The 24,030-nt window shown below is 43.0% G+C and overlaps 1 protein-coding gene across 1 annotated transcript in view; it reads left to right on the forward strand.

The window, feature by feature from the left end:
* The first annotated feature begins 4,274 nt into the window (after positions 1 to 4,274).
* Positions 4,275 to 24,030, forward strand: part of LOC139546672 (solute carrier family 15 member 2-like) — a 31,025-nt gene continuing 11,269 nt past the window's right edge. The window contains exons 1-8 of the mRNA XM_071355322.1: positions 4,275 to 4,573; positions 5,605 to 5,651; positions 6,066 to 6,153; positions 12,766 to 12,907; positions 16,124 to 16,216; positions 16,330 to 16,429; positions 17,937 to 18,027; positions 18,153 to 18,230. Of these exons, the coding sequence (XP_071211423.1) occupies positions 4,558 to 4,573; positions 5,605 to 5,651; positions 6,066 to 6,153; positions 12,766 to 12,907; positions 16,124 to 16,216; positions 16,330 to 16,429; positions 17,937 to 18,027; positions 18,153 to 18,230 (655 nt within the window). The 5' untranslated portion in view covers positions 4,275 to 4,557. The remainder of the gene's footprint in view (positions 4,574 to 5,604; positions 5,652 to 6,065; positions 6,154 to 12,765; positions 12,908 to 16,123; positions 16,217 to 16,329; positions 16,430 to 17,936; positions 18,028 to 18,152; positions 18,231 to 24,030) is intronic.

Genomic DNA, 24,030 nt, shown 5'->3' on the forward strand with positions numbered 1-24,030 from the left:
CGGTGACGGGGTGATACATACAAGACACAACAACATAGCAAAATAGAACACAGAAACATTAACAGTATAACAGATTAGATTAGAAGCAATCTATGCAATCACAGGCTATATATACACATATATAAACAAATCTATTAAAACGAGAAGCTGCTCTCTTAGAATTGTATGACAGATCTACAGTATATCTGCGTCCGGAGGGAAGGGACTGTACTGGTCATGGAGTATGTGCATAATGTTCAAGGCTATTTGTTCCCCCTTCTTCCTTGTTTTTTTTAATAGATGTCACTAAGGGGTTTCTGGCTGTCTCCAATGACCTTCCCACTGTTTTTTATTACAATGGGCTCTAACTAGTGTTTCATAGAGCACCAAACCACTGCACAATATTAAAAGCTAGGGTGGATTCTATAAAGCATTTATAAAATGCTTGGAGGATGGAAGGGTGTACATTAAACTGCCTACATTTCTGTAAAAAGAACAGCCATTGTTGACATTTAGAGTGAATCTGTTCAGTGTTCCTTTTGAAGGAGAGCTTGTTGTGAATGATGGTTCGTTCCTAGGTATTTATAGTCCTCCACTCACTCAATGATCTGGCTGTTAATCTCCCCTTCAAACAGCATAGCTTCAAGTGCATCCTCATCCCTAGATAACCATCAAGCCAAATGGTGCAGTTTCTGTCCTCATTCGATTATCATAAAGGAATAAAAGAAAGGTGTTGGCATGAAATTGCGATATAAAACAGGGGACCTTTACACTTTATGGCATTATTTGGAGTTACTTGTGACTTAAAATGCACTTTACAAATCAGTGTTGTGGATTTAGTGAGATATTTGAAGTCACTGGATGATAAGGTTGATATCACTATCAGATCTATTTGCTTATTTTAGTTACCATAGATGCAGCTATTCAGTTGGCACAACATTATGTTTAGAAAACATCCAATGTTTGAAACTGTTAACCCTTTTGGAAGTGGTTCCATATTGAACTTCCAGGCTCGATTTTCTTTTTACATCACATTTTTAACATAGCCTATATCTGAGACTGTGCTAGAAGGGTCCTGTGGTCAGAATTTCAAAGGAGCAATTGAAGTCTTTCAGTGAATTAGATTACTGAGTACAGGTCCTTGTATAGGTTGCTGTTTTCAATGGTCCAGGGTTCACCTAGCTCTCTTTCTCTCTCTCTCTCTCTCTCTCTCTCTCTCTCTCTCTCTCTCTCTCTCTCTCTCTCTCAATTCAGTTCAATTCAAATGGGCATTATGGCATGGGAAACATATTTTTACACTGAACAAAAATAGAAATGCAACATGTAACGTGTTGGTCCCATGTTTCATGAGCTGAAATTAAAGATCCCAGAAATGTTCCATATGCACAAAGGCTTATTTCTCTACAATAAAAGGAAACTCTAAAATGTACAGCTCTGTGACACAACTCAATGCCACAGATGTCTCAAGTTTTGAGGGAGCGTGCAGTTGGCATGCTGATTACAGGAATGTCCACCAGAGCTGCCAGAGAATTTAATGTTCATTACTCTACCGTAAGCCCCTTCCAACGTAATTTTAAAAAATGTGGCAGTACGTCCAATCAGCCTTACAACCGCAGACCATGTTTATGACATCATGTGGGTAAGCGGTGTGCTGATGTCAACGTTGTGAAAGAGTGCCCCCAGTTGTGGCCGTGGGGTTATCGTGTGGGCAGGCTACAGACAACGAACACAATTGTGTTTTATCGATGGAAATTTGAATGCACAGAGATACCGTGACGAGATCTTGATTCCCATTGTTGTGCCATTCATCCGCCGCCATCACCTCATGTTTCAGCATGATAATGCACGGGCCCATGTCGCAAGGATCCTTACACAATTTCTGGAGGCTGAAAATGTTCTCCCATCCCCTGCATACTCACCAAACATGTCAACAATTGAGCATGTTTGGGATGCTCTGGATCTACGTGTACGACAGCGTGTTCCAGGTCCGCCAATATCCAGAAACTTCGCACAGCCATTGAAGAGGAGTGGGACAACATTCCACAGGCCACAATCAACAGCCTGATCAACTCAATGTGAAGGAGGTGTCATGCTGCATGAGGCAAATGGTGGTCACAGCAGATACTGACTGGTTTTCTGATCCACGCCCCTCAGATGCATATCTGTATTGCCAGTCATGTGAAATCCATAGATTAGGGTCTAATGAATTCATTTAAATTGCCGGATTTCCCTATATTAACTGTAACTCAGTAAAATCGTAGAAATTGTTGCATGTTGTGTTTATATTTTTCTTCAGTATATATTGCCCAAACAACAACACCAAAAACCAACAAAGCAAATTAAACAAAACAATCAGACATAACAGCAAACAATACACGCACAAAACGTTTCAAGAGAATAATAATGTTTAAAATATTATATTGTTAGCGATTAAAAAATGTAGTTTAACATTTAAAATGTTACATAATTATTATTTTTTATTTCACCTTTATTTAATCAGGTAGGCCAGTTGAGAACAAGTTCTCATTTACAACTGTGACCTGGCCAAGATAAAGCAAAGCAGTGTGACACACACAACAACACAGAGTTACACATGGAATAAACAAACGTACAGTCAATAACACAATAGAAAAAAAATCTATATACAGTGTGTGCAAATGAGGTAAGATTAGGGAGGTAAGGCAATAAATAGGCCGTAGCGGCTATTAGTAAGCTATTGTGACAATGTGCAACTAGTAGAATGAATGATTGATTGAAGGGAAATAAATAGGCAGATAAATATAGGTTCTATTTATTTACATTGGTGTTTTTGACTCACTGGGAGACCTTTTCTTGTGGCAGCAAGTCACAAATCTTGCTTCTGGGATTGCACACTGAGGTATTTCCCCTAACAGATATGGGGTTTTGAATTTGTGTTCAAATTCTTTGTGGATTTGTGTAATTTGAGGGAAATATATGTATCTTATGGGAGTCCCATATAGCGGCGCACAATTGGTCCTGCGTTGTCCGGGTTTGGCCGGTGTAGGTCGTCATTGTAAATAAGAATTTGTTCTTAACCCGACTTGCCTAATTAAATAATGGTTAAACAAATAAATAAAATGAACTCTTTCTCTCAGCACACACATTCAACAACCAATTAAAAAGTCACGCTGTTATGTAGTCAGTGTTTCTACTGCCGCCTGTGGTGCTCATGCATAGGGGATGGTCACTGGCACCAGGGTGGAACATCATAGCACATCTAAGGAGAATGTAAATGTGACATGCTGACCATTCATTTATTTACAATTGGAGACTATTGACATGGCAAATACAACCAAACAGCACGGTAGGGGTTTCATGGGGGAAAGAGTTATATGCTAATAGTACTGTATTTTCTATTGAGTTTTACAATCCACTATTTTGTTGCTGAGAATTGTTCTGCACTGCAGGGAATGCAGATGAGCTTTGCGATTTACATACATTCACTGAAAACGCACACTAACATGGTTATATTAACAGTATTGCACGCTTCATGTAGCCTACTTTTGGCCAGCTAAAAGCCTAACCCCTGATCAAGCAACATTATATTGAAATCTTGTTTCTGCATGATTATTTTGCAGTAACAATACAGGTCAAATTAAGATCCTACACCTGTGTGTGGAAATCAGGAAATACATGAAAACTTTTTTGTGTGAACGATTTGCTTTATTCATTCACTTCAACAATAGCACTCTCCATGAGAAATAAATAAAAAATGCATGATAACAAAACCCTATAAATGCATGATAACTTGTCCAAAAATGTCTCAAAAGTGCCAGAACATATGGAAGTTGTCCAATTCATAAGGTATTCAAAAAACAAGGAGGACCAGAGGCACTCTTCATACAATGCAAATGCCTTCATTTTTACAGTATGTTTAATGGAACAAATATGTAAAAACTCTGACGCGTTTCAGCAGCATGGACTTCGTCAGAGTAGACTAACGAAGTTACAAGTTAAGAAGTATGAATTCACATCAAGCCATCAGTTAAATAGGCAGACAAATGATTTGATAAGAAAATGACGAGGGATAAATGTTCTCTAAACTTTGTGTCAATCATTTTCTTATCAAAAGGTAGGCTTAGCCTACCCTATTTTGCGTGAGCAAACACTACTGTTAGTCTACTATCCACCAGTGGGACTCAAGGAACTCACAGGCTATGATCACTTCAGGCCAATTTCAACAGGCATTCCATGCTCAGGTTTGCGGGTTCAAGAACCCATACAAAAACTCTATTGTGCATCCAGAATCTGGTTCACAGGCAGGTTCCCACACAGTCCAGACTCTGCTGGGCTATATGAAAGTAAAGTAAGATCTGCTATTCTACTGACAGTAGCAGATCTGTACTGAACAGCCCTTGAAGTCACAAATTCATGGATCTGGAGTCGAATATTAACTAACGGGTTGAACATATGTTATAAGAGAGCTGCGTTTTCCATTACTGCGCAGTGCGCTCAGATTCACAGACAAGAGAGGAACGGACTTGGACGCACGTCAAGAGAGCCACCGACCGATGCGACGCTAGCGTGCCAAAAACACTCCAGAAAAAAACAGAAGAAATGGAGAAACGAAAGGGTAATGCATGTCTTTTTATTGGATCCATGGTCCATGCATATTTGAAGGAAAGAGTTTTACACACAAACTTTGTTATCAATAGTTTTCAGTTTTTTGTAGAGTGGCAAATGGTGAATGACTGTCGTTATGCATGCCAATGCTTGACAAGATGGATGGACGTAGGCAAATGTGTAACATGTGCTCGATTTATAGAAATGCTGAAATATGTGTAATTTGTAACTTTGCATTTAGTGTTTGGTTTTCACTGCAAAACTTCTGAGTATGTTTTCAATCACATCTGTCTATTTGCAATGGAACTGAGTCAACAGGCGCATCATCGGAGCGTTTGTATTAATTTTCCCTATCATTACCATAAACCACTCTCTTCTCATAGGCCATAGAGCGTAATAATAATGAGTAGTCTGGCATTAATTATTATTTTTTAAATTAATAGTCAATATAGCAATTCCCAGAAATTATGCACCTAATTGACTAGTATTTGCCACTGCGTGAATACTGCAATACGGGTTGGATTTCATTGCATTTGACAGAAGGCCTGCATTTATTAGAGATTATGCTTAAAGTAACTGTCCAGTGAAAATATCACTTTTAAAAGTTCATATTCTGTTAACTCATACTCAAGTAATGTTGTTTTATCCTATACTGGTACTTGTGGCCAAAGCATACACTGTAGAAAAAAACACTTCAAAAACCCGGCCTCAAACCTATATCTCAAACAGGCATTTAAAAAATGCTTACTATTTCCTGATGAGGATGAGCTGGCCAATCAGCAGTCTACTTGCATTAATATTTTATGGACCAGTATACACCAACACCATTCTGTTGTTGGGGTATACCCACACAATTCCAACACAGAAAACCTGCTTTTTTATCATACTTAATTTAAATTTAAATTGGAAGGAAAACGATTTCACTCATATTGTAATTAATTATAGGTATTATTTCATAGAAATCTGGAAACACTGGAAAGTTACTTTAAATGTAGATACAGTATACTTCCAATGTTAAATTCTTTTGGGATTTCCTTACAGAACATGAGTTGAAAATTCAAGAAAATGGAAAGACAAGCAAATCACCGGTAATTTTTAACATTTCTCTACTTTCATGTTTCATTGCACTATATCCATGGTCCTGTCTTTGGAAAGTGCCTTGAACAGGCACAATGGATATCGATTGGATGATTCTTGGAAAGTGGCATCTTAGTTTTCTGGGTTTCTTAGTTGAGCAACATTTCAACTTAAATTTTTTCTTCTTCAGACCTTAGTAGTACTTGTCATTTCTTTGTACCATGAATGGACAATGTCATAATTGTATTGTTTAACTGATTGTAGTTAGAATGGATATTGGCTACTCCAGTGAACTGTGCATACAGTCTTTATGTACCCTCTCTCTTTTTTCTCTCCCTCGCTCTCTCTGATTTTCTCTCTCGGTCTCTTTCTCTCTCCCTTCTCCCCTCTCTCTGTCCCTGTCTCTCTTTCTCCTTTCTTCTCAGAAACTATGTGGGACCAACTACCCTGTCAGCATCTCCTTTATAGTGGTGAATGAGTTCTGTGAACGCTTCTCCTACTATGGCATGAAAGGTATAGTAACCTATAGTTAAGAATGTTTCTCCTAACTAAGAACCTAACTAAGAATATAAGAAAGAATGGTTCTCCTAAGTAAGAACCTAACTAAGAACATTACTAAGAATGGTTCTCCTACAATGGCTTGAAAGATAGGTAACCTAACAAAGACACAAACAAGCGACATGAGCAGGCAAGTGCACATGTGACAAAGTGAAAATGTAGAGTTTCCATCAACCTCGCGCGCAATGTAGACATCAAAGAACGCTGCATAAACATCAAAGAACGCTGCATAAAACCATTCACCATAAATCAAGTTTCCTTATTTGCTGCCATTGTAGTAAGGTTGGTAATACGAGAGGTCTTCAGACTTACCATTTTTGTATTATTTTCTTTGAAAGAACAACTAGTGGGTTTTGAGTGCTTCTCCTCTATTTGGGAAGTTGGTCTGCCTGCTCTTCAGTGTGAGAGAGATATTCTGAGTGCAGTTTTGTGTCTCCTTCCTCTGTATATAAAAACTGTTTAAAACTGTATAACACAATAGTGTCTTTGGAAAACAGGTTCATATATCCTGAAGTCAATAACGAATGTGACTATGTATATATTTATTTTGCCGTAAATGTATTTGAGACATATTTCTGCAAGTTAACCAAGTTTTTGCTGGCTTAGCTAGCCGTGTTATTGACGAGCTAACTAGCACCGTTGGTCACTGCACTACAATGTCACTCTAGCTATTGCTAGCAGGTGATTTGCTAGCAGGTGGTTTATTAAAATATTAAGTAAATGTTTATTTTCTTACTACCTTAAAAGTTTATTTAAAAAGGGTTTTACTTGTGCTCTGTATTTATGGATTAATATCACTTCAGATTGAGAGTATGTATCACTACTGTTGTTCCTATCTAAAATATATATTGTGTCCTAAGGTAAACTCACCCCATTCCGTACAAATGTGCGCAACCGCAACATTCGAACGAGGCTACAAAGAAAACTAATGGTACTGTAGCGACTGTGTTAACTTCAAAATCGGGGGTTTCTATTCAAGCGTTGATCGACATGGTAATGGCTCTATAGTATTGGAGAAAAGTTGAAAAAACGGACCCTCCGTTACATCGTGACGTGTCATGTCGTAACGTACAGCACGCATAAAGCAACTATTTCTGAATTACAATCTCTCTCCACCAGGTGTAGCACTTCTCTCACCGTTTAAAAACAAGAAATGGACAGTGACGGGGGTAAGGGGGGATACCTAGTCATTTTTTGCGTCATCGTTGCATGCGTTCATCATTCTCAAAGCCGCTGTTTACTTCTAAGATCACTTTAGCACCGCCCTAAAAACCCGATTCAAATTCGACACAAACCTTCAAATAGGTATGTAATGACACATTATATAAATCTTTATAGTGTTTTATTTACATTTTAGAGGCGATAAGGTGATAAGTTGGACAGATTGAGTGAAAAAAAGAAATTTTCCCACACAACCTCTCCTTCTCACTGTCACGCATTAGTTTCACTTCCCCACCCGCCATTTTTAAAAAGACCCGACGGGGCTCATTGCCTGCTTGAATTATGCAGAAACGGGCAGCGTTTAGGTCATGTAATTGATAATGTTGGAAAGGGGAGAAATTGTGCTTTACAATGGTATTGACATTACAGTTGATCTGGAAGTATTACGTTTTTGGGGCGCTAAAATAAGGGCAATTGTACGGACCAAGGCGATGTACGAGTTTACGTGAGTTTACGTTACCTAACCAGTGAACCTGTGAAAATATGTTTAATTATACTGAACAAAAATATAAATGTAACATATAAGTTCATATAAGTAAATAAGTCAATTGAAATACATTAATTAGGTCTAATCTATGGATTTCACTTAACTGGGAATACAGATATGCATCTGTTGGTCACAGATACATTCAAAAAAGGTAAGGCGTGGATCAGAAAACCAGTCAGTATCTGGTGTGACCACCATTTGCCTCATGCAGCGCGACACATCTTCGCATAGAGCTGATTAGGCTGTTGATTGTGGCCTGTGGAATGTTGTCCCACTCCTCTTCAATGTCTGTGCGAAGTTGCTGGATATTGGTGGGAACTGGAACACACTATCATTCATGTCGATCCAGAGCATCCCAAACATGCTCAATGGGTGACATTTCTGGTGAGTATGTAGGCCAGCTTCTTGATATGCCACACCTGTCAGGTGGATGGATTATCTTGGCAAATGAGAAATGCTCACTAACAGGGATATCATTTGAGAGAAATAATATTTTTGTGCGTATGAAACATTTCTGGGATCTTATTTCAGCTCATGAAACATAAGACCAACACTTTACATGTTGCACTTATATTTTTGTTCAGTGTAAATAAAATATATATAATTCATGGATTATGTTTTAAATCTTCATAAAAGTGTGGTAAATGTGTACATTTTCATGTTTCAAAAATATATTGTTCAAAACAAGCTGTTCAGTTACTACTCTGCCCCTCAGTAACTGCCAGCAGAAGCAGCTCTACCTCTGTGGGCGCATGCGAACATGGATTGTTTTACCACCTATTTGCTATGAGGGGGAACTGACCCAATGAATTCGCAGGAGCATAAATTATAACAGCAAAAAGTAAATGGACCATTCTTGGGCCCTCAAATGTGCGTCTGTTCAGTCAGAACTTCTGGTTCTGCTCTAGTCTCCCTCCCAATGATTCTCTTGCATCAGACGGCTTACATGTGAGACTAGATCTGCTCTATCAGGTACAGATGGCCCTAAAGCAAAAAGCTAATTGTAATTAACATGTAAATAAATAATCATAACAGTCCTGGTAGCCTGGGGCCTGATAAACTGGAAAACTACATCCAGCAAGTGTCGAAGGACAGGGATACACTAGCTAGAACATTCTCATAGCGGATCTTGTAACACAAAAAAGCATGACCAATTTTATTTTTTCCCATGTTGTTCATCAGGTTCTACTGTAAGTGACAGGGCAACATGTTGTGTGGACTAAAACAGTATACAACTGTATCACAAAGCATAATCAAATGAATTAGCCAGCTACAGTCATTTTGAGAAATATTGAGAAATAGTTTGGTAGATGTTTTGGTCAAATTAACTAGTTATCTAACTTTGATAAGCAGCTAGCTAGCTATAGCTGATAGTAACTTGCTAGCTAGTTAGCTCCCATGCCAATTTCAAGTCTTTCTAAACTGATATCTGATTAACTCAGAAATATGAAGTTATTTCAGAATGAAAGTTACCTGGCTAGTGCATCATGCTTTGTGACATTATGTTAGCTAGATATCCCCAGGTAAATAATGCTTGTTGTGTTCTTCCTGGTGCACTTATTCGTTTGTGACGTGAGCTAGCTGCTCATTCTAAATAGTATAATCTAATCTGTTCAAAACAGTGGCAGCATGTGCAGCAGCGGTCATTCGGTTGAAGTAGGTGTATTTATGCTGTTGTTCAAATGCACAGATCACTTGATATATCTTCTCAAAGAAAAGTCCAGTATTCAGCCAATCAGTGGCTGCCACTGGGGCTCAACCAGTGCCTGAGCACCTGCCTTTTGTCCTCCTATGAAAGTGCCCTCGCAGCTTCATGGATTAAAAAAAAGTGTTATTACGTACTTTTACATTTTATTTTGAGTCTCTTTTCATTTTAAATGTAACAAATTGCACATCAAGCTAGATACTTTCATAAGCTCTTGAATCGCCTCCTCCGCCCCAAGAGCACACTCGTTTGACTTGCATGCAGTGGCCACTGGCTGTAGGTGGTGGGTAGGGTGCCGGGCAGGCATCCACATTTTAAGTTGGATCTGACATTTGTCCTTTGTTATTTTGAGCATGTCTGTGCATGGCCCTGGTCATGAGAAGCAGCAATCGCCCATGTCAAATGCAATAAGTCAATGAGGCCATTTTGACAGAGGGACCACACTATGTATCCATTTTGGCCTCAGACCTGAACTTAATTTCACTTGATCTAGAACCCCCTGTCTGACTGTCTGACTTTCTGACTGTCTGAATGTCTGACTTACATCCTCTCCTGTGAAACACACTTAAAGAAAAACGAGATATATGCGTCCCAAATGACACCCTATTGCTTATGTAGTGTATTAATAAGTAGTGCACTATATAGGGAAAAGGGTGCCACCCGTTGAACGTCAATGTTATGTGGATGGGCATATAAAACATATCTTCTTGAGAGTGCCATGAACAGTAGGTTGTAATGCCTTACACTGTTAGAAAGCTCACATCATAGATTTCATTTTCAAATGTCATGCTATGAACATTTACAATTGACATGCTATAAGATTTGAGCTGCCTAATAATGTTTTATATACAGTTGAAGTCGGAAGTTTACATACACCTTAGCCAAATACATTTAAACTCAGTTTTTCACATTTCCTGACATTTAATCCTAGTAAAAATTCCCTGTCTTAGGTCAGTTAGGATAACCATTTTATTTTAAGAATGTGAAATGTCAGAATAATAGTAGAGAGAATGATTTATTTGAGCTTTTATTTCTTTCATCACATTCCCAGTGGGTCAGAAGTTAACATACTCTCAATTAGTATTTGGTAGCATTGCCTTAAAATTGTTTAACTTGGGTCAAACGTTTTGGGTAGCCTTCCACAAGCTTCCCACAATATGTTGGGTGAATTTTTGACCTTTCCTCCTGACAGAGATGGTGTAACTGAGTCAGGATGGTAGGCCTCCTTGCTCGCACCAACTTTTTCAGTTCTGCTCACAAATGTTCTATAGGATTGAGGTCAGGGCTTTGTGATGGCCACTCCAATACCTTGACTTTGTTGTCCTTAAGCCATTTTGCCACAACTTTGGAAGTATGCTTGGGGTCAATGTCCATTTGGAAGACCCATTTGCGACCAAGCTTTAACTTGCTAACTGATGTCTTGAGATGTTGCTTCAATATATCCACGTAATTTTCCTGCCCCATGATGCCATCTATTTTGTGTAGTGCACCAGTCCCTCCTGCAGCAAAGCACCCCGACAAGATGATGCTGCTACCCCTGTGCTTCATGGTTGGGATGGTGTTCTTTGGTTTGCAAGCCTCCCCCTTTGTCCTCCAAACATAACGATGGTCATTATGGCCAAACAGTTCTATTTTTGTTTCATCAGACCAGAGGAAAGTTCTCCAAAAAGTATGATCTTTGTCCCCATGTGCAGTTGCAAACCGCAGTCTGGCTTTTTTATAGCGGTTTTGGAGCAGTGGCTTCTTCCTTGCTGTGCAGCGTTTCAGGTTATGTCGATATAGGACTCTTTTTACTGTGGATATAGATACTTTTGTACCTGTTTCCTCCAGCATCTTCACAAGGTCCTTTGCTGTTGTTCTGGGATTGATTTGCACTTTTCGCACCAAAGTACGTTTATCTCTAGGAGACAGAACGCGTCTCCTTCCTGAGCGGTATGACGGCTGCGTGGTCCCATGGTGTTTATACTTAGTTTGAAGGTAGGCCTTGAAATACATCCACAGGTACACCTCCAATTGACTCAAATTATGTCAATTAGCCTATCAGAAGCTTCTATAGCCATGACATCATTTTCTGGAATTTTCTAAGCTGTTTAAAGGCACAGTCAACTTAGTGTATGTAAACTTCTGACCCACTGGAATTGTGATACAGTAAATTATAAGTGAAATAATCTGTCTCTAAACAATTGTTGGAAGAATCACTTGTGTCATGCACAAAGTAGATGTCCTAACCGACTTGCCTAAACTATAGTTTGTTAACAAGAAATTTGTGGAGTGGTTGAAAAACGAGTTTTAATGACTCCAACCTAAGTGTCTGTAAACTTCCAACTTCAACTGTAACTAGTGGTTAGGGAAAATCTGACTCATTTCCTGGTGGACTGCTCTCATTTGTTGTAGTCTCTCTCCCTGTGAACGTACCAGAGTTGGCCAGCAACTCTACTGATTCATCACGATCTCATCTTTCATCGATTATTAAGTTTGTCCCTCTGTGGTGAACAAAGTGGTTTTGTTTCACATCTTCAAACTGTTCAATTTTAAAAATGTAATTCTATATAAATCGTTGTGTGTTTGTCATAGAACGATGGAACTACTTTCTAACGCTCCAGTAGACTCAGTTTTGCATCTATATGCAGCTTATGTGCCTGAGATGTACCGTTCCGACACAAATTGACAGACAGTCCAATCAGTGAATGAGCGTTACGATGGTACTCCCATGTCTCCAACGGCTGTGGATATGTGACCGGATACCCCAGAGTAATTTGAGGCTAAATTAATTGAAGCAGTCAAATTCGTTGTCGCTGAAAACCCACTGTAACAGAAGTTGATTAATAAGCCAATAACCTTGATATGCCTTGATAAAACAATTACATTATAACGAAAGTCTCCTAAATAGGGGACTTAATGTTTAAAAGGTTTTAAGTGTGTTTCCTTATTTTCAGTAGTAAAGAGTTTATGTAGTCTCACATATAAAAAATACATTGTAGTAGTCAGTGAGATAGTGGGTCTCAAAGTTGTATTTGGTGAGTTGTATTGTACGCTAATTGAAAATAAGTAAATATATACATATTATAGCAAACAAAACTGAAAAAAGTTTAGCCACATTATGATATTGCAAAACTCTGATCCCTGACCTAGTGCTTACTGTGTTTCTTTGTAGCGGTGCTGACACTGTACTTCATCAACTACCTGCATTGGGACCAGAACCTGTCCACAGCAGTGTACCATGCCTTCTCCAGCCTCTGCTACTTCACCCCTGTGCTGGGGGCCCTCATCGCTGACTCCTGGCTGGGCAAGTTCAAGTGAGTTAGATGTAGAAGCCACTTTTTAATTTCACCCTTATTTAACCAGGTAGGCTAGTTGAGAACAAGTTCTCATTTACAACTTCGACCTGGCCAAGATAAAGCAAAGCAGTGCGACACAAACAACAACACAGAGTTACACATGGAATAAACAAACATACAGTCAATAACACAATAGAAAAAGTCTACATACAGTGTGTGCAAATGATGTAAGATAAGGGAGGTAAGGCAATAAATAGGCCACAGTGGCGAAATTATTACAATTTAGCAATTAAACACTGGAGTGATAGATGTGCAGAAGATGAATGTGCAAGTAGAGATACTGGGTTGCAAAGGAGCAAAAAAAAAAATATATAAATAAATAACAGTATTGGGATGAGGTAATTGGATGGGCTATTTACAGATGGGCTATGTACAGGTACAATGATCTGTGAGCTGCTCTCACAGCTGGTGCTTAAAGTTAGTGAGGGAGATATGAGTCTCCAGCTTCAGTGATTTTTGCAGTTCGTTCCAGTCATTGGCAGCAGAGAACTGGAAGGAAAGGAGGCCAAAGTAGGAATTGGCTTTAGGGGTGACCAGTGAAATATACCTGCTGGAGCGCGTGCTACGGGTGGGTGCTGCTATGGTGACCAGTGAGCTGAGATAAGGCGGGGCTTTACCTAACAAAGACTTATAGATGACCTGGAACCAGTGGGTTTGGCGACGAATATGAAGCGAGGGCCAGCCAACGAGAGCATACAGGTAGCAATGGTGGGTAGTATATGGAGCTTTGGTGACAAAAAGGATGGCACTGTGATAGACTGCATCCAATTTGCTGAGTAGAGTGTTGGAGGCTATTTTGTAAATTACATCGCCGAAGTCAAGGATCGGCAGGATAGTCAGTTTTACGAGGGTATGTTTGGCAGCATGAGTGAAGGATGCTTTGTTGCGAAAGCCGATTATAGATTTAATTTTGGATTGGAGATGCTTAATGTGAGTCTGGAAGGAGAGTTTACAGTCTAACCAGACACCTAGGTATTTGTAGTTGTCCACATATTCTAAGTCAGAACCGCCCAGAGTAGTGATGCTGGACGGGCGGGCAGGTGCAGGCAGCGATCGGTTGAAGAGCATGCATTTAGTTTTACTTGTATTTAAGAGCAGTTAGAGGCCACGGAAGGAGAGTTGTATGGCGTTGAAGCTCATCTGGAGGTTACTTAACACAGTGTCCAAAGAAGGGCCAGAAGTATACAGAATGGTGTCGTCTGCGTAGACGTGGATCAGAGACTCACCAGCAACAAGAGCGACATCATTGATGTATACAGAGAACATAGTCGGCCCGAGAACTGAACTCTGTGGCACCCCCATAGAGACTGCCAGAGGTCCGGACAACAGGCCCTCCGATTTGACACACTGAACTCTGTCTGAGAAGCAGTTGGAGAACCAGGCGAGGCAGTCATTTGAGAAACCAAGGCTGTTGAGTCTGCCGATAAGTGGTCACTGACAGAGTCGAAAGCCTTGGCCAGGTCGCCAAATACAGCTGCACAGTATTGTCTCTTATTGATGGCGGTTTGATATCGTTTAGGACTTTGAACATGGCTGAGGTGCACCCATGACCAGCTCTGAAACCAGATTGCATAGCGGAGAAGGTACGGTGGGATTTGAAATGGTCGGTGATCTGTTTGTTAACTTGGCTTTCGAAGACCTTAGACAGGCAGGGTAGGATAGATATAGGTCTGTAGCAGTTTGGGTCTAGAGTGTCTCCCCCTTTTGTAGAGGGGGATGACCGCGGCAGCTTTCCAATCTTTTGGGATCTCAGACGACACGAAAGAGAGGTTGAACAGGCTAGTAATAGGGGTTGCAACAATTTCGGCGGATCATTTTAGAAAGAGAGGGTCCAGATTGTCTAGCCCGGCTGATTTGTAGGGGTCCAGATTTTGCAGCTCTTTCAGATCATCAGCTATCTGGATTTGGTTGAAGGAGAAATGGGGGAGGATTGAGCAAGTTGCTGTGGGGGTTGCAGGGCTATTGACCGTGGTAGGGGTAGCCAGGTGGAAAGCATGGCCAGCCGTATAAAAATGCTTATTGAAATTCTCAATTATCGTGTATTTATCGGTGGTGACAGTGTTTCCTAGCCTCAGTGCAGTGGGCAGCTGGGAGGAGGTGCTCTTATTTTCCATGGAATTTACAGTGTCCCAGAACCTTTTGGAATTTGTACTACAGGATGCACATTTCTGTTTGAAAAAGCTAGCCTTTGCTTTCATAACTGCCTGAGTATATTGGTTCCTAAACTCCCTGAAAAGTTTCATATCGCGGGGGCTATTCGATGCTAATGCAGTACGCCACAGGATGTTTTTGTGCTGGTCAAGGGCAGTCAGGTCTGGAGTGAACCAAGGGCTATATCTGTTCCTGGTTCTACATTTTTTGAATGGGGCATGCTTATTTAAGATGGTGAGGGAAGCAATTTTAAAGAATAACCAGTCATCCTCTACTGACGGAATGAGGTCAATATCCTTCCAGGATACCTGGCCCAGGTTGATTAAAAAGGCCTGCTCGCTGAAGTGTTTTAGGGAGCGTTTGACAGTGATGAGGGGTGGTTGTTTGACCCCAGACCCATTACGGACACAGGCAATGATCGCTGAGATCCTGGTTGAAGACAGCAGAGGTGTATTTGGAGGGCAGTTTGGTTAGGATGATATTGATGAGGGTGCCCATGTTTACAAATTTGGGGTTGTACCTGGTAGGTTCATTGATAATTTGTGTGAGATTGAGGGCATCAAGCTTAGATTGTAGGATGGCTGGGGTGTTAACATGTCCCAGTTTAGGTCACCTAACAGCACGAGCTCTGAAGATAGATGGGGAGCAATCAATTCACATATGGTGTCCAGGGCACAGCTGGGGCCAGAAGGTGGTCTATAGCAAGCGGCAACGGTGAGAGACTTGTTTCTGGAAAGGTGGATTTTTCAAAGTAGAAGCTCAAATTGTTTGGGCACAGACCTGGATAGTAAGACAGAACTCTGCAGGCTATCTCTGCAGTAGATTGCAACTCAACCCCCTTTGGCAGTTCTATCTTGTCGGAAAATGTTATAGGTAGGGATGGAAATTTCAGGGTTTTTGGTGGTCTTTTCATCCCTTAAAGGGAAATATACTCTGTTTGATCTATTGTGGTTTCAAGTATTCTATTCTTTTCTATTCTAAGCTAATTGTGAAAGTACCTACTGTGTGTCATGTCATCCACAGGACCATTGTCTACCTCTCTGTTGTCTATGTGCTCGGTCACATCGTCAAGTCTGTTGGGGCCATACCGAGTGTGGGGGACTCAACCATACACATGTGAGTAGTTGATCACTGATTGGTTAAGAGCGAGAAATGTTGCCCTGTTAATGTGTTGACCAATCTGACATCTAACGCTGTGCTCTGTATGTGTATGTGTGTGTGTGTTCTAGAGTACTGTCTATGGTGGGTCTGATCCTCATAGCCTTTGGTACAGGAGGTATCAAACCCTGTGTAGCAGCATTCGGAGGTGACCAGTTTGATGAAGAGCATGTAAGAGACTATTATATCCAACATTTATACAAGGGTTGGAACTTTTCAGGGAACAGAACCAAAAAAATTGAAAATAACGAAATTATTTGAGGAACAGAACCCAAACCGGAAACGGAAGTGACCTATACTGTTCCGAAACAGAAACTTTATTTTAAAAGCATGGGAACTGGTAAATAACGTTATTTTACATTCCGGGCATTTTTTTCCAGTGCCACAAAAATTACAACAAAAAGCCTATGCAAAACCCTCACCCTGTCACTCAGAAACTTATTCCAGCATCTTCCTGCTGCTGGAAATCTTTGCCAGTGGGTATGCGTTTATGTGTAGGCTGCCCCTCCCCTCTGAAGCATAGGTTACTTTGTAGCCTACTGACAACATTACAAGCATGATCCATAAATGAGGAAGAGCTGTCTAAAAGAATAGATTAGCTTTTTCAATGCTAGTTAAGGATACTATAGTTATCACGTTTCACAGTGGATTTATTAACTACAAAAGGTAAAATGGGATTTTAATTGTATTGCTGCCAGCTGGAAATCTTTGCCAGTGGGTATGTGTTTATGTGTTGGCTGCCCTTCCCCTCTGAAGCTTGTTAGCTTATGGACCAGAGCTAATGTTTGCTCTGGTCCAACGTTAAACCAATTCTGAAGATCAAAGACGTTCCACCATAGAAGCCGCTCGCAAAATGTCAGTAGCATCTCACGCCCTACTCTGTGACTGGCAACACAGTGTGTGTTTTTCTTTCAATATGATTGAAACTATGCTGTTACGGCAAATGACTTTCCTATACAGATTAAATCACTTACCCGCTCCAAAGCAAGCAGTTCTATCCGCACTGATTGGTGAAGCAATTTAATGTCAAGCTAAATGTAAAAAAAACATGCCTAGAAGGCCAGCATCCTGGAGTCGCCTCTTCACTGTTGACGTTGAGACTGGTGTTTTGCGGGTACTATTTAATGAAGCTGCCAGTTGAGGACTTTTGAGGAGTCTGTTTCTCAAACTAGACACTCTAATGTACTTGTCCTCTTGCTCAGTTGTGCACCGGGGCCTCCCACTCCTCTTTCTATTCTGGTTAGAGCCAATTTGCGCTGTTCTGTGAAGGGAGTAGTACACAGCGTTGTACGAGATCTTCCGTTTCTTGGCAATTTCTGGCATGGAATAGCCTTCATTTCTCAGAACAAGAATAGACTGACAAGTTTCAGAAGAAAGTTCTTTGTTTCTAGCCATTTTGAGCCTGTAATCGAACCCACAAATGCTGATGCTCCAGATATTCAACTAGTCTAAAGAAGGCCAGTTTTATTGCTTCTTTAATAAGCACAGCAGTTTTCAGCTGTGCTAACATAATTGCAAAAGCATTTCTAATGATCAATTAGCCTTTTAAAATGATAAACTTGGATTAGCTAACACAACGTGCCATTGGAACACAGGAGTGATAAAATAACTAATCTAAATAGATTTTCTGATATTAAACAGTGTTCACCATCATTGGTTTTCTCCCCTCTCACCTCAGACAAATGAAAGGAGGAAATTCTTCTCCATTTTCTACATGTCCATCAATGGTGGGAGTGTCTTATCGACACTCATCACACCAATATTGCGAGGTTTGTGTCAACATTAACCTTAATCCTAACCTTAATAGTGAGGGCTTTGGCCTCTGACATTGCATATGGCTGCTGCATAGACAGCACGTCTTAACTGTACTGTATGTGTGTTCTTACACTTGCAGGAGATGTGCAGTGTTTTGGTGGTGACTGCTATGCTCTTGCCTTCGGAGTACCAGCGATTTTGATGGTAATTGCTCTAGGTGAGTGTACTCTCTTCTTCACACCTCTTCTTATGAAGCCAGTCTGGATTTCTACTTGAGACTAGAATATACCCAGTCAGTAAACCTGGTAGAAAGGATGTTATGACATTACCAGATTACAATCTTGCCTGCTGGGTAAAGTATGTATTGAATGCATTCAGCACAGACCTGGTTGTGCAGCAGACGTGGATACATGACCTACTTTTCACATAGCCAAGCTACCATTATGGGTCACAGTGGGGGGCTGTGGCCCCCGAGTCGGGAAAACAGAGTTTGTTTTGATAGCGCATGCTTTAGCCTGGCAGAGGCAGTGAACCCTAAAGAAGAATGGGATTCTGAGGCAGTCAGCAGAAAGACCCTAATGGCAGGAACACCAATGTGTATGTAGGGCCTGGTAAACATGGAGCCTCGCCAGTCAAAACAACACGGAACTGTGTTAGACACACACAAACATGCATAGGCACACACACACACACACACACACACAGAGATGGCTGGTATTGGCTACTTGCTGGTCTTGTTCATTATAACATATGCTTGATTTAAAGGTAGGTGGGTTACAGTAACAATACAAACAGGACACAAATGTTGTTTACATATGTAAATACAGTCTGTAGGTCTTTTGGCTAATTTGTTTTAGTTCCTAAACAAATGTCACCCACCCAGATAGAACACATCATCAACACTCTTCAGTGTGTAGTCAAGAAGTTTACTATAACAGGGAGTAAGGGTCTTGTTTACCTCTAACCATTCGGGGATGATCATGGGTGGAAAAAGCTTCTCTAGGAACTCCTAGAATTCAAATTTTTACATGTCAAAAGGACTTCACTTCGGGAACTCATTGGAAACTCCCGCACGTCCGTCTCCCCTCAGTTCCCCGTTGTGTCAGGTTTTGGCCAAGACTGTTCGGGTTTTGGTCCCTAGATGTCCCCATTGCACCTTTTTTGTACCTTTTGTTTTTCTTGCTCTTATTATTGTTTGCACCTGTAGGTCATTCCCTTGTTAGTATTTAAACCCTGTGTGTTCCTCAGTTCCTTGCTCAGTGTTTGTAAGTTAGCACCCAGCCCCAGCCCAAGCCTTGTTTTATTCAGATATTTCTCTTGTTGGATTTTCCAGAGGTTCTCTGGTTTAGTTCTTGTGTATTATTTGAGTAGTCTTTTGAGGTTTGTTTTTCCCTGCTGTTTTTTACCACTTTGTGGAGTTTCTTTTGTATTTTGGAGGATTTCCATTTTGTGCCTTTTGGCTTTATTTTTGGACATTGTGGATTTAGTTTCTTTGCCTGAAGATTTTGTTCTTTAATTAAACCACCATCTCTAGTACTGCTGTGTCTGCCTCATCTTCTGGGTTCTGACGATTATTAGTGACTGTTTCTCGCACCGGGTCCTGACAGAAACACTGAGCCATTATAATGAACCCAGAGGCAGCCAGTACCCAGGATTTTTTTTCCATGCTGTCCCACCACGAGGGGACTGTCCAACGCCACGAAGCTGCTCTGGTTCAGCAAGAGGCCTTAATGGCTAGACATTCTCAACTTCTGTCAGAGATGCTGACTTCCATAAAGCAGATTTCGGATCGACTTTCCCCGGCAACCGCTTCTGCTCCAGTTCATCCGATTCAAGTGCCCCTGGCAGTTAACCCCCTGGCTGAACCTCGTCTGCCGCCTCCCCAACGGTTCTCAGGGGATCCGAGTGTTTGTAAGGGGTTTTTCACCCAATGTTCTCTCTCCTTTGAGCTGCAACCATCGTCGTTTCCCACCGACCGGTCCAAGATAGCATATATCATCACCCTGCTGTCGGAAAAGGCCCTAGCCTGGGCTACTGCTGTGTGGGATGCCCAAAGTCCCTGCTGTGCCAGCTACTCTACCTTTGCTGAAGAATTCAAGCGAGTGTTTCAAGGTCCTACCAACGGCCCTGACTCAGCCAAACAGCTCCTGACTCTCCGCCAAGGTCGGCGCAGCGTGACGGACTATGCCATCCAGTTCCGCACTGTGGCAGCAGCAAGTGGCTGGAACGACGAGGCGCTCACAGTGTGTTTTTTGAAGGGTCTTTCTGACACCATCCAAGATGAACTGGCCACTCGGGAACCACCGGACAACCTCGAGTCCCTTATCAAGTTGGCTTCACGCATAGACCAGCGTCTGAGAGAGAGAGAACTCAACCGTAGACCGCTCACCCTAGCTCCTATCGGTTCCAGCTCCGAGTCTCCACCTTTATCCTCGCTGGCTCCACCAGAACCCATGCAGGTTGGACGCATCTCCCAGGCTGAGAGAGACCGCCGGATGAGGGAGCGATGCTGTCTATATTGCGGCAAACCGGGCCATTTCCGCTCCACGTGTCCCGGGCTCCAGGGAAACGCACTCTCCCGTGCAGGCCTGGGAGGACTGTAACGGGAAACATAACCTCCTCCCATCCATCCAACTCCCGCCTGCTCATTCCAGTTACCCTTTCCTGGGACGACCACGAGTTTTCTCTTCAAGCCTTGGTAGACTCTGGAGCCGCAGGTAACTTCATGGATGGGGTCTGGGCGAAAGAGAATGGCGTTCCTTCTGAACCTCTGAGTGACCCCATAAGGGTTACTACGTTGGATAGAAGCCCTTTGGGATCTGGACTTGTTACTCGTGCCACTACCCCCTTGCGACTTTCAGTTTCCCAACACCAGGAAGTGATGAACTTTCATCTGATCTCCTGTTCCGAGTTCCCTCTCGTCCTTGGTTATCCCTGGCTTCACAGCCATAACCCTCACATCGACTGGTCTGTGGGCACTATCAAGCAGTGGGGTCCTACGTGCCAAGCCACTTGTATCTTCCCGAGTTCCCCGAGTTCCCCTTCCGAGTCTCTAGAATCCATCGACCTGTCCCGAGTTCCCGAGTGTTACCATGACCTCAAACTGGTATTTAGCAAACAGAGGGCCACCAAACTACCACCCCATAGACCTTACGATTGCACCATCGACCTGTTTCCGGGGACCTGCCCTCCCAGGGGTCGGATCTTTTCCCTTTCTCCTCCCGAACGAGCTGCTATGGATACCTACATCAAGGACGCTCTGGCAGCAGGCCTCATGCGTCCATCTACCTCGCCGGCGGGAGCAGGGTTTTTCTTTGTGGCCAAGAAAGACGGTGGATTACGACCTTGCATCGACTACCGGGGACTCAATGCCATAACCGTCCGTAACCGCTACCCGCTACCCCTTATGGCTACAGCCTTTGAGCTGCTCCAGGAAGCAGTTGTCTTCACTAAGCTTGACCTGCGGAACGCATACCATCTTGTGCGGATCAAACCCGGGGACGAGTGGAAGACCGCTTTCAACACGCCTACTGGTCACTACGAATACTCGGTGATGCCCTTCGGCCTGACCAACGCTCCGGCTGTGTTCCAAGCGCTCATAAACGATGTGCTTAGGGATATGCTTAACATCTTCGTGTTTGTTTACTTGGATGACATCCTCATCTTTTCGAGCTCCCTTCAAGAACACACTAAGCATGTCAGACAAGTGCTCAAACGCCTCCTAGACAGCCATTTGTACGTTAAGCCGGAGAAGTGTGAATTCCATTCCTCTCGAGTACAATTCCTGGGATTTATAGTGGAACCCGGTCGAGTCCAGATGGACCCCAAGAAGGTAGGGGCGGTAGCGGATTGGCCCACCCCCAAGTCCGTTAAGGAAGTTCAGCGTTTCCTGGGCTTCACCAACTTTTACCGCAAGTTCATCAAGAACTTCAGCTCGGTGGCAGCCCCTCTCTCAGCTGTAACCAAGGGTGGCAACACAAGGTTTCTGTGGGGAAGAGAAGCTGAGACGGCCTTCCAAGGACTCAAGCAGCGCATCCTCTCTGCTCCCATCCTGACACTACCAACGGCGGATGAACCTTTTGTGGTGGAGGTAGACGCATCAGAGGTTGGGGTTGGAGCTGTCCTGTCTCAGAGGGGTGAAGACAAGAAGCTTCATCCTTGCGCCTTCTTCTCTCACCGGCTTACCCCGGCCGAGAGGAATTACGATGTGGGGGATCGTGAACTCCTAGCGGTTAAGATGGCATTGAAGGAATGGAGACACTGGCTCGAGGGGGCTTCTCAACCGTTTCAAGTGCATACGGACCACAAAAATCTGGAGTATATCCAGCAGGCGAAGCGGTTGAACTCCAGACAAGCTCGATGGTCTCTTTTCTTCAGCCGATTTCAGTTTATCCTCACCTATAGACCCGGGTCGAAGAATCTCAAACCGGACGCCTTGTCACGAATCTACTCTCCTGCCATTCGAGAAGATACTGACATGACTGTCCTTCCGGCCGCTAAGATCGTGGCTCCGATCTCGTGGCAAGTGGAGGATACCGTGAAACAAGCTCAAGCCATCGAACCGGGCCCTGGAGGAGGTCCTGCTAATCGGTTGTTTGTTCCCAAGGCAGCAAGGTCCCAAGTCCTTCTGTGGGGGCACTCCTCTCGCCTCACCTGTCACCCGGGCGTAGGTCGCACCTTGGAGTTCATCCAGCGTAAGTTCTGGTGGCCCACCATAAAAGAAGACGTTGCCACTTTCGTCAAGGCCTGTTCCGTGTGCTGCCAGGGCAAATCTTCTCACCTCCGCCCTCAAGGACTCCTTCACCCTCTATCTATTCCCCACCGACCCTGGTCCCATATCTCGTTGGACTTTATTACTGGCCTTCCTCCGTCCCATGGTAATACTACGATCCTAGTCATCATCGACAGGTTTTCTAAGGCGGCCAGGTTTGTTCCCTTGACCAAATTACCTTCTGCCAAGGAAACAGCTGAGTTGGTGATTAACCATGTGTTCCGAGTCTTTGGGATTCCGCAAGATATGGTTTCCGACAGAGGTCCCCAGTTCGCCTCAAGGTTTTGGAAGGCTTTCTGCCAACTCATAGGGGCCACGGCCAGTTTATCTTCAGGGTACCATCCGGAGTCCAATGGCCAAACTGAGAGGATGAATCAGGAGCTGGAAACCACCCTCAGATGCATGGTTTCCAACAACCCGTCCACATGGTCATCATTCATTGTTTGGGCCGAGTACGCGCACAACACCTTGTGCTCCTCCTCCACTGGTATATCCCCGCATGAGTGTCAGTTTGGCTATGCGCCTCTATTGTTCCCGGACCAGGAGGCAGAAGTCAGAGTGCCTTCAGCCTCGAGGTTCATCAGACGCTGTCGGCTTACGTGGAAGAAGGCACGTCTTAATCTTCTGCGTTCCTCTCAGCAGTACCAACGACAAGCCAACAGACGTCGCCGTCCCGGTCCTACCCTGTACCCCGGCCAGAGAGTATGGCTCTCAACTAAGAATTTACCACTACGGGTGGAGTCTCGCAAGCTGTCCCAGAGGTTCATCGGTCCCTTTAAGATTGCCAGGAGAGTCAATCCCGTTACTTTTCGCCTGCACTTACCCAGATCCCTTAAGATCAATCCAACATTTCACATTTCTTTATTAAAACCTGTTGTTTTTTCTCCCCATATCCCGGCAGGCAGACCTCCCCCTCCGCCCCGTGTCATCGGTGGCCAGTCGGCTTATACCGTCCACCGGATACTGGATTCCCGCCGGGTGCAGCGGTCCTGGCAGTATCTGGTGGACTGGGAAGGCTACGGTCCCGAGGAGCGCTCCTGGGTTCCTGCCAAGGACATACTGGACCCTGACCTCATTCGTCAGTTCAGGACCCTCCACCCTGAGAAGGCTGGTAGGAACGTCAGGAGCCGTTCCTAGGAGGGGGATTCTGTCAGGTTTTGGCCAAGACTGTTCGGGTTTTGGTCCCTAGATGTCCCCATTGCACCTTTTTTGTACCTTTTGTTTTTCTTGCTCTTATTATTGTTTG

This window comes from Salvelinus alpinus, chromosome 20 (genome assembly GCF_045679555.1).
Source record: "Salvelinus alpinus chromosome 20, SLU_Salpinus.1, whole genome shotgun sequence".
NCBI classification, from domain to species: Eukaryota; Metazoa; Chordata; class Actinopteri; order Salmoniformes; family Salmonidae; genus Salvelinus; species Salvelinus alpinus.